Here is an 11916-nt window from a genome sequence, read left to right as displayed (position 1 = left end):
GCAGTGAAAGGTCATGAGAGGTTATTTAAGAAACTGTTGTTCGAGTTTATAGGTATTTTTTTATTGTGTTATGGTAAAGTATAGAGCTACAACCACTGATTAATGTTTCCAAAAAAGATACCTTCAAATATTTATTTGTGTAAAAAATTAAAAAGTACATTTGTAGCACTGTCTAAATCAGTATTCTTCAGATGCCAGAAAGACTGTATTATTAGAAGCCTGTCTAACATATGATGGTTTATTTAAGTGTTTCCTATATCCTCTCTTTATAGATCATGAACACTATCAGTTAAAGCACACACTCATTACTGCCATTTGTGCTGTGGGCTAATATCAGTCTGCTGGTGAGTAATATAGATATGGGGATTTCTGCAGGTGTCAAAAAACGAGATATGGTATTGATGCAATTCATTTTGTTTGAATTGTAGGCCTACCAACGTGCGCGAGATTGTCACCAAATCGCCCATGCAGATTTCTTCTGGCCTATTTCAAGCATTTTCACAGGGGTTTGTTTCAGAATTTTGCATTTGTGCAGCTTAAATATAAATGTTTTCAACACACATGTGGCCTAGTTCAACCTCTGATTGGTGTGCAATATGGTAAGAGTTATTACAGTGTGATGAAAGCGTATAGATCATGCACAAATGTAAAGAAATTGTAAAAAAGTAGATTATAAAATAAAAACCGCCTTCGATTTAAGATTATTCACCGAGCAATGTGCCTACTGATTTAATACTCACCAAATACCAATATAAAACAATGGCTTAATGGACAAGGATCCCATTTATTCCTTGACGTAGATTGGTGTCTGATAGTCTGCAAGATGTAGTGGAATTATTTCTCTCCACAGAACAAATATAGGCCTAATGAAAAGTGCAAGAAAGTTTAAAATTAAACTCAAGCAAAATAAAATATACTAAGTCCCACAAATCCTTTATCTTATGAAATAATGCCTTTAGTGGATCAAAACAAGTTATTAATTTCACTCCTCTTTGAAAAACAACTGGCCCACTGCGGTTTTTCTCCCCTGAAACATGGGCTACTTGAAATAAACTTCTCTTTTCCTGGAGTTTATTCAAACAAACATGTTAACATAAGCACATGGGGACTTTGAATCACCTTTTGTATACACTTTAGGCTAATGAACTTAGCTCTGCAAACACTTACATTATCGTACAAAATACGTTGCATTCAAGTTTAAACATGCGGAGTTTTCTATTCAACAAACAAAATGTAAAAACATTTCAAAGTAAAATCACTAAACGGGAGGCGTCATGGAGTCAAACGGGCCGGTGGGAGTCTGCAAACGGTTAATAGAAAGCACACAGAAGCGGTATAATATATGTACAATATAGGCTACCTTTCTCTAATTGAGTCTGGATTCATGATATGCACGAAACTTTATATATATTTTTCTTGCAAAACCTTATGTAAATCGAGACCCCGCAAGCTGTTCTCAAAAGCAAGCAAGCACAAAAAAAGAAATAAAAAATCCCATCGTCTGTTTTATACGTTAGACCTGTATATATTTACACTTTTTTATATACAATGCAGCAATGTAACAAGTCTTCATCATTTTTTAAATCCCCAAAAATTGACCTTTCAATTGCTGTTCAAGTCCATCGGTAAACACATTTAACCCGCATAATCCTTTTTCTCTCCTTTTTTTTTTTTTTTGAATCTGTCTGCAACTAATCCAGTTTAGTTGTATTTGACCCCCCCCCCCCCCCATCCGCAGGTATAGCCTGAAAGCTTTGACACCGTGTCCGTTCAACACATATATATTTATTTATAGTTGTAGATAGGATTTAGGCTTGTTTGCCCGTCAGCTGTTGTATTGACAGGCGTTCAGGCTGGATCCGGGACTCTGCAGGCTGCTGTATCCAAAAGTTGGATGCTGTTTGGATTTTAGTCTGAGGGTGGCCAGGCTGGAGTTACAAGTGTCCCGGTAAACGCTGTACGGAGAGCCGGGGGGCCCGTATGGACATGCGGACGACGACATGGCCGAGTTGATCCCGGATGTACCGATCCCGTTCAGGTTGCTGATGTTGTTGAGGCCCGGGGTGGGCATTCCCGTCACGGCGGAGTGACTCATCCCGGACGCCATAGTCATGGAGGAGATGGAGTTAGGAGCGGAGAACATGGACTGCGAGGTGAGGGGGCTCATGGAGTTGAAGAAGGTGAAGTTCTTGGTGGATAAAGGCGCCGGAGTGAGGCCCTTGTTGGTCCAGTTGTTGTAGGTGTAGGCCGGGTACATGTCTTCGTAGGGCTGCATGAGGCCGCTGAACTGCGGCAGGTAGCTGTTCTTGCACAGGTCCATCTGCTGGTTGCGCTCCCGCTTCCTCCACTTAGCCCGGCGGTTCTTGAACCACACCTGGAGGAGAGACACAGTGAGAACATTAATAAGCAAAGTAACCTGAGAAGTGGACCCAGAACAGACACATTTGTCTTTAGGTTACATGTGTTTAGGCAAAAAACCAAACAAGTATTATTGCAAATGATGTGACAGTATTTTATAGGCCTAATTAAATCCAACTTCAAATAATTATAATGACCCTTCCATCGTTTCTCTCGAATCTAATGCTTGTAGTTAATATTGCTTATATTTTTCTATGCCGCTATATGGAAACAAACACACACACACACACACACACACACACACACACACACACACACACACACACACACACACACACACACACACACACACACACACACACACACACACACACACACACACACACACACACACACACACACACACACACACACACACACACACACACACACACACACTACACATTTCAAGTGTTATTTAAAACAATAAAAACAAAAACTCTATGTAATACATTATTTAAATATTGCTCTAATTAAATTGCACATTGTAATATATGTAACGTAAAGGCACACCACACATATTTCTTTTTTAATTTGAAGCTGCGATCCCACATTAACATTTCCTTTATACAAGGACATCTGTTTAATGTCTAAAATGTGTTTACAGCAGTGTGTGTTTACAAATCATGGCCCAGATTGTACTTTCAGCTTTGATCATGCAGGCTTAATTGCCGAATGCAAAGTTAGCAGTTAGGCTCTATAAAGGCAAACGTTATTTAAATCAGTGTGTGCCTTTTTTAAATATGGAAAATAACAACTTGCCCATGTGAAATTAATCCTCACTTTTTAAAAGTTCAACCCTGAACTTTGTATTAGATGGATTGAGCATTTAAAAACAATTAGGATCAGAAACAGGTGTATTGCCAAGTAAAACAAACGAGGAATTTGTCTTGGTGTTTTCGTTGGATACATAAACATAGGCTATGAGACACTGATTGAAAACCATTTTAAGAAAACTATAATAACATTCAAATATAGCAATATTTACATTGAATATGGTAGAAATGTATACCTGTAAAAATACAAGAATAAAATATGTGCAGTTACAATGTGACTAAGAGCTGTTATTTCCCCCCAGCACACCAAACATTTACATATTAAAATATGTTTTCTTCAACGCAACCTACATTTAAATTACAAGCAAAGCTGCTGCAGCTCTCATGTCAATAGGCTACTTTGAAGGCAAGAGCGTCACATTCATCCAGTAAAATGTTCCTTTAAATTTGCTTAAGAAGGAGTGACTAACGGCAGAGGTGGAAATGCAGCCTAAAGGATAAAAACTGTTGTTTTTTGCTTGCATATGTTTAGAATTGTTATTTTCAAGCCACGTTTATTTTGCTTAAGTTATTTACAAATAGCCGGCTAAAATAGCTTTTATGATTGTAGTACAATCATTGTACAAACGCAAATTACCAGTTTTTTACCCAATTTCGTATAGCATATAATTTTTTTTCGATTAAATTAAAATCTGCAAATACTGTAGGCCTACTCCAAATCTGTCATGACAGATTTAAGAATTGTTAACAACATGTAAATGAAAAGGCTACATTAATATGTTATTCAAATAAAACTATATAGCCAACAAAATAGTCGTGTTCTGGCCTGAGGCTAGCCAAATATGTGTTATAATACTTATAATAAGTCCTATCAGTTTATTTTTGTTGGTGCCTAATATTATTAAATATCTAACGATGAAATGAATTACTGTGTTCATGCGGGTAGAACAAATGTCTACGTTTGTGTAGACTAAATCAGTATGGGCAGACACTCCAAAATAAAACCAAGTTTACAGCATGAATAAAAAGCGCAGGGGGTGAGTGTGCATGAATCAGAAACGTGCCTCTGGGTATTGTCACGCCTTATCGAATCCTGACAAAGTATCCATAAGTCGGCACTCTGTGAGTCATTATTTTATTCATAATAGAAACAGTTTACAATTGGTATCATCAGACGGGCCTGCACAATGTATTTATAGTCGAGCAGGGAACAGTGCTGCGGACAAATTGTCCACAAAGACGTGAGCGATGTGACACAGAGCTGCGGAGGAAACACGCAGACTCCACAGCCCGCACCGAGCAAAAAAGAAAAAAATATGCAAAACTAAATGTGGGTTTAAATTAGCATGTTAACAAGAAATAAACCCTCATTATGTAAATTCAAATTGCTGGGCCCACACGTATCAATCAAGCTCAATATATAATCTGTCAAGCTTGATTGAACACTGATGACCTTAAAAGGTCAAGTCCAAACACTTTAAAATGTCAAAACATTTTTAATAAATGCTCAGATATGAACCAGACATTTTCAGGCTGCGAGTTGTCACGCCATGTGCCTCACAATGTTTTCTTTTTATTCAGTCAAAATAAAAGACTGACTGTTTGACATTCGCCTTCTTTGGCTCCAGGAGTGAAAAACCAGCACTCTAAACTTGTTCAGATACTTTTTTCTTTTAAACTTCCCCCTGCACTTTAAATAGCTGTAGCCTATGCATTTTTTAAATGCAATGTGAGACGGAGGGGTTTTGAAGGACAGGCCTTCAGGCGCCAGTTGCAGAAAATTAAAACCAACTGAATTGTGTTTAACGAACGTTTCTGTCTGAGGAAAGAGCAGCCTGCAGGAATACCCGCATCGAGTAAAAAGCATGCTATTTTTGTACTTCTGTATTATAATAAATACATAATTTATGATCAAGTTGGTTATGATTGCAAGTCAAAAATTGTCCTTGATTAAATATAATCACACGCGCTTTCAATTCATTTCACACAGCTCCAGGTAGATTTAGCTGTAGCCTATGCACTCCAGTCCAAGGGGACATATAAGGGTCCAAGCTGTGATGATATCATCAAAAGACAAATCCTCCATTGGTTCCATTAGCAGCGCGGATAACCCCTCAAAAAGAAATGTCAATTCCAACAGATCCCAACAGTTTGAGACCGCTAAGATTTCTGCACATTTTCCAGGTTAAATGCTTCGACGTAAACTGCCTGTGTAAGAAACGTGCTGAACAACAAGTGTTGAAATAATTGTATCTTTTAATAATGTAAGTTTTACTTTTTGGATGCACCGAAGCATGCAAGGGCAGACTTTTTCTTCAGGTCTCTGAATTGTGTCACTGCTGTATTTTACCTGAACTCCGTTAAAAGGCTAGATTTTCATTATTTAATCTTTAAGCAACATTAAAATAACTTCAATACCACACACAATATTATAATTAAGTCTGTTGACATATTTGATGTAAATTGTTCTGCAGTGTCTTTTTGAAAAAAATAGTTCGACTTAGTAAAACAATTATGGTGCATTTCGCCCCAAAATGTTAGTTTGAACACTAAATATTTGTATGAATTCAGTGCATTAACAGCGTACCTCTGTTATGAAGCCATTATTGGAAATTGATATATTTCTAGGTATAGTTTTGTTTATATTATGCTAACATTTTTGCTTTAATTTTCTTAATTCCGTTATTTCATTAGTTGATATGTGTTGGAGTTATTTCATTTATTTATGTAATTGGTCGAGAATTATCTAATCATTTTTGTCTCCATTGTAGATCAGCTCTTAAAAGCATTAACGTTAGGAGGGAATTGTATCTGTTTTTGGCTTTTACTCATAACTGTACAAGCTTAAAGTAAAGTATGGTGGAGGCTGTGGCAGAAACATTCTAAGAAATGTCCAAGAAAAGTGTTTTGCTACAGATAAAAAACGAGAATCCACATTTAAATGATGGATTAAGGTAAAAAAAATATTGCACAGGAGAGAGCATATTGGGGCAGGGGAGAAGTTGCAATGTATTTCTCAAATCTTCTTTACGCATTACGCGCGGCGGTCTGCCCGGTCTCTTACCCGGACTCTGGCCTCGGTCAGGTTGGTCCACACAGCGATTTCTTCCCTGGTGCTCATGTCCGGGTAGCGGTTCCTCTGGAAAGTGGCTTCCAGCTCCTGCAGCTGCTGGCTGGTGAAGTGAGTCCGCTGCCGCCGCTGCTTCTTCTTCTTCGGATCATCCGCGTTCCCGTCATCGCTCCTTTGTTCAGCGCTTCTCTCCTTTTCTGTAGATCACAAATGGGGAGAGTTAGTGTATGCTGCAGCTATAGAACATTTTGCATTTAGAAACTTGGATTCTTCACGTTTTAAAGCGAAATATTTCAGACCTTATAGTGCAGCAACGTGCAAAAAACACACAACTTTGTATTATTAATGACAGAAAACGCCTGTCAGCATGAAATAAGCAAAACTAAACCCATAAATCAATTATTTACAAAATGTTCATGTAAACAACCACGAGTGACAGATTAAAACCAAATATTTACAAACATGTCTGACAGTTTTGTATCGATTCTTTCAAACACATTTAGGTCTGCCTCGCTTAGATCAATAGCCTATACTTTCTTTACGACGAGGTCTTATCTCCCGACTGCTATCTTGTATTCGTGCTCTAACAAGAGTGCCTCATTAAACTGAAGGGTCAACATGTGCAAAGGTGGATCACAAAATATAGTATTTTGAATTATTGCCCTGAAAAAAAAGCAACTTTAAAACGTAAAGCCATACCATCCTTATCCAAGTCCCATAACTAACAACGAAAGAAAGAAAGAATAAATATTCAGCCATTTATGCTATTTTTTTGAACATGTTAACTGAGACAGAGAATACATTTTCTTCTAAAAAAGCCGGCCAAGTTGAAGAACAAAAAGCTTCTCTGAGGATTGTTAATACAGACCTTCTGGCTTTCAGTTTAGATTGGTGGATGGGCTCAATATTTATAGTTTGTTTTAATGCATTTACTGACAGCAGGCCAGGCTGTTCTGCACATTTTTGCCTGACAGACCTCGGGATCCTGCCAAGTGTCTACTTCAGCCAGCGCAATAAACAACAAAAGGGGTGTAACTGCACCAAAACGGGACCATCCAGTTCTGTTATATTTATGTACATTAAACTTCAGAGCATACATAAACAAACCTTTACTTTACTGAACTGTTTAAATGTATTGAACAGTGTGTATGCTGCATCGTAAAACACGGAGATAAATCGTCCCAGCTGTTAGAATAATCAAACACAAGTTAACTAATATTGTCTCCTTGTTCCGTAACTGCCGAGAGGCCTGCCCGAGCTTGTGGAGACGTAAAATAAACTGTTATTGCACTCAGAAGAAGGAAGCGAGTTGCTAAAAGCACTCTGACGGTGTACCTGGCAACTCTGTGTCTGAAGACTCGCTGCTTGAGTTCTCTAAAGTTTCTCGACTGGTGTTGGAAGTTCTCGGTAAATGAAACGCGGGGGCCACGTCGCGGGCCGGCGGGGCTCTCACTGCCTCTGCGATTCTGTCCAAATTCATCCCACCTTGAAGAGAAGGATGCGTACAAAAGAGGAAACTGGGTGAATCCTTGGGAGTGCACAACGTTTTTTCCTCAACAGCTTAAAAATTCCACCACGACATGAGGGGACGAATCAGACAAAGCGAATCTCCAACGATAGTGTTGTTTTTCCAAGATGAAAATACTTAGAAATAGAAAATACGAAGCCCCTTGTCCCTCAACAACAGTGAGTGCTCAGTGCAGGGAAAAGCTTCTGCCGCTGTGACCGAGAGCGCGCTCCGGCTCTCCACCCCTCTGCTGAGTTTAACCTCCCCAAAATCAGCGAGTCACACCCACTGCCCGCTGCAAGAAAACATCCACCCTAATAACTCTGACGTCAACCTAAAACAAGTGAGAAAAGTGCCATCATTTACTAGACGTTTGGGTTTATCGCATGCAAATATAAACACTGTTTATGTATGTGTTAGTGCAGGAACATCGTAATCCATACTTAAAATGGCAATTTATTTCAGTGTTTCCAATTTTATTACAATTACGGTTCGGTATTAGACTGCAAGGCAGAAATCTTTTGCAGCGGTTTTTTTTTTTTTCCAGTTCTCGGGCGCGCGCAATAAAACGCTTTTCTCTTTAGGAGTAAAATAGGCCTTTTATTCGTGCAGGTATATTTGATTTTGCCCCCAGTGCAGCCGGTGCGCTTATACACACAAGCACCCACACAATGTATATCTCGGATATGTACTGAGCTGTATAAACATTTGCCATCCAACACGGGCCTGCCCAGTTACTGTTTCCTCAGCATGAAAATTGCACGGTGCTATGAGGATTATTGTGTGAATGAATATAATGGCCCTCACTGTAAACTGACCATTGTCGCTCTATCAGCAGATTGTTTCACTTTGACAAATAAACAACCAGGACTATAAAGGCCAGGCAGGTCAGAGCTCTCATGACTTCACACGCTGTGGGACTTTACTGTTATTTAATTAGCAGGACAAACACCAGGCTGCAATCATCTGTTGATGGCAGCAGATACGTTAGCTCTGCACGTTCCCCTAAACACAAAGATAATCCAACATGAATAAAACATCATTTTTCTAAACTTCGACACCACGTTTGACAACACTTCTGGAGCCCAATCTCTCAGCACAACATCTTTTTATGATTGACGGTCCTCCATAATATATCTTGATTACAATTAGCAATAATGTGTCTGCTGATTCTGACACATGTGCATATTTGCATTGTGGTTAGACAAATGGCTGGCCGGACTATCTGTTTTTCTCTTTAAGAGAAACTTTTAAAGCACCTTTGGAGTAGGCTACAGACAAAATCACGTGCTGCTACTTTAGCCTTATTTTTGAAGAGGCTAAAAGTAGATCAGAAAGTCAAACATCTGATTTGAATTTCTGATGTCATTTCAGGGTGTTTTCTGGTCTGATCTTTCATCCCTCGCACGCTTGCACAGTGCGCGCATTGACTCGCAGCGCAGTTAAAGTGAACTGTAACCCTCTGAACATTCATGTCTGTGGAGAACTAGAGCTTCCTCCAGATGTTGACTTGCTATTCCAAGTGTGTGCTGCACTGGAGTGAGACATGGATTAATACAGCAGCTGCAGTTGAAATGAGACGATTTATTTTTTACGAAACCCCTTCTTTGTTGGAAAACGCAGCACAAAACAAGGAAGGCCAAGCATCCTTATTTCAATTAGTTTGGAGTCAGGGTGGCACCAGATGAGGCACCATTGTTTGTTTATTGTTTAAGTAAATGTAGTGCATCTTGGGAAGTCAGGGATTGATTTGTTGTTGTTGTTTTTGATTGTATTGTATCTGTATTCTGCCTTTGACCCCATCCCTTTTTAGTATAATTGCACATAGCCTATACGGACTTACAGCAACGTTGCAGGTTTGAATATCTGTATTAGACCTAAAATCATATTTCTTACAATCAAAATAAGGCAACATTTACCAATGAAGTCAGAAACGTGATATCTATGTTTGTCTTCAATTGGCTACTTTTTTGCTAAATAATAAACGAGACAAATTATCCAAACAGAGCAGCACAATGTAACTTTTGATGAAAATCACCTCAAAGTGACTAACCATGAAAAGGCAGATGTTGTTGTGCCTCTGCGCAAATACGCCCGCACAGAAAACCAAGTGCAAATCACAAAATTACATCAATTTGCACATTTCTTTTGACTGCACATGCCAAGCTTGCAGTCTTCTGCAATGTGAAAGCGGCTGACCTTTTGACGTGGCTCGGCTTGTAACCTACATGTTTTGGCTAAATGCTCACCGGCCTCACCGTCTGGTGGAGCGACTGTCACCGGCGCCAGTCTCGAGCATTTGGGGGCTTTGCATGACAGTGACTTCTGACATGAGATCCCCGTCCGACCGGAAAACTCCCCCGAAGGCCCTTTTGAAAGACAATTGTGAAAGGGCTCAACATTCACCCTTTCCATCATTTGTTCAGCCTCTCTGCCCAGAGCATGTTGAAAAATGGGGCTCACCTTATATATTTCTACGCAGACTGCTACATTAATACATTTTAATTAAGACATCTGAATATCTTCTAGCTATCATATCCAACCTATGTCATTATTTGATTATTCGGCCTGGTGTGTGCTGTTAAAAGTTCGACCCTCACATTGTAAGCTGAAGTGCCCTTGAGCAGAAAACCACTTCCAATAGATGCTTATTCACTTTCTAAGTGCGTAAAACGGTTACAAAGAGAGCAGAAATGGAATATGAGTCGTGGTTGAACCGTGCATTTGGTAAAATATGATTATATTGCGTTTATAATCGCCTATTGCTCACTATGATTAGTATGGCAAAAGTGCAGCTTAAAGGTAAAGAACTGAAGTCGTTCTACAATAACTTTAGGAAAGAACCGTTGAAATACTGAACAGTCATGTATGCCTGTTACGGGAACATATCAGATATTGTTCATAAAAATCCCCTTTCTAATAGTATATCAATATTGGTGCACTAGTGGAATACAACTCATAATAAACCCACTGACCCTTGAAGTACCCGTAGAAAATTAAAGGATCTACAGCACATGGTATTTTCTATGGAGGAGCTCCTGATTGTACCCTCTCCTGCTGCAGGAGCAGATATTACAGGCTGATAGATGGGAGTAATCTAAATACCCAGTCTGCATCCCTGCCCACGTCCTGCACTTGCGTGTGATGGATGAGTTAAAAAGCCTTTCCATCCGTCAGGACAGGTTAAAGGGCAGTCGAAATGCAAACACTCATATTTTTCGTCCAAGAAGTGCAAATAAACTCCGGGGGCCAACGTTAATCACACATCAAATACAATCAAATACATCGGTCTACAGTATGTGTGTTTATCTTAAGTGTGAGGCAACCAATATAAGTATACAGCTAGAACCGCGGGGGTAAAAAACAAAGCATATAGAAAATTAAAGCTGGCGACCAGGACAGCAGTGGAGATGTAACTGGACACAGTCTGTAACTGGAGAAGGACAGAGCTGATTATTTCCTTGGTGATGGTTTCCCTGCATGGTCCAAGGCCCGTTTGACCTGAAGCCTGACAACCACCAAGCAACCTGACAAAAGTTATGCAGGTGTAAATAAAACCATAAACTGTAATGGCCATAACCGGGAATAGAACAAAAAGAAAAACCGCTGGGGCTTCATAAGCAAGTTGAATGCATGTAGCCTGATTGTTTATTGGATGTACTCAGCCCAGTTGATATTGACTATGCTTTTATAGAAAAAGAAAACGGTTGAAATCCATGTGGAATTAGTCCTAAAAAACGACAAATGTTTCCCACACTAAATGGATATTCTTGATATTAATTTACCCCCCAAAAAACATAAAACGCACTTGTTTATTAGCTAAATATGTTCCACTGTAACTGAAGTCAATTTAGTCTGCAACAATATAAACATACTCAGCACGCCAAACCTCTTTTAGCCAGTCTTGTCTTTATAATAATTGTTTCCAATATGTGTTGTGCTAGTTAGATGTGACCTTTTAAAGCTGCTGTATTATTCAATTAATATTTTCTTAAGGAAACGTAAACATGTAAAAGGATTGTACACAACTAATATCCGCTTCACGTGTATGTCTGTCATTTAATACCTTTTAAAACCACGGATATTTTCCAAAGTTTTCAAGTCTTGCACAATCTTTCTTTTTTGTTTGGTGTGTGATTAAATCCAGATTTATAGAAACTCTCGTT

General features: G+C 39.1%; 1 protein-coding gene across 1 annotated transcript; it reads right to left on the bottom strand.

Annotated features, from left to right (window-relative positions):
- Positions 1–1054: 1054 nt before the first annotated feature.
- Positions 1055–7958, bottom strand: pitx1 (paired-like homeodomain 1). The gene is made up of 3 exons (XM_079651793.1): positions 7579–7958; positions 6238–6440; positions 1055–2374 (listed from the first exon to the last, which is right to left on the bottom strand). The coding sequence occupies exons 1-3, from the start codon at positions 7721–7723 to the stop codon at positions 1826–1828; spliced, it is 897 nt and encodes a 298-aa protein (XP_079507919.1). The 5' UTR covers positions 7724–7958; the 3' UTR covers positions 1055–1825.
- Positions 7959–11916: the final 3958 nt, after the last annotated feature.

The sequence above is a fragment of the Notothenia rossii genome, assembly GCF_949606895.1.
Source record: "Notothenia rossii genome assembly, chromosome: 9".
NCBI lineage: Eukaryota > Metazoa > Chordata > Actinopteri > Perciformes > Nototheniidae > Notothenia > Notothenia rossii.
Note: the sequence above shows the minus strand (reverse complement) of the source record. Positions and strands in the feature narration are given on the sequence as shown.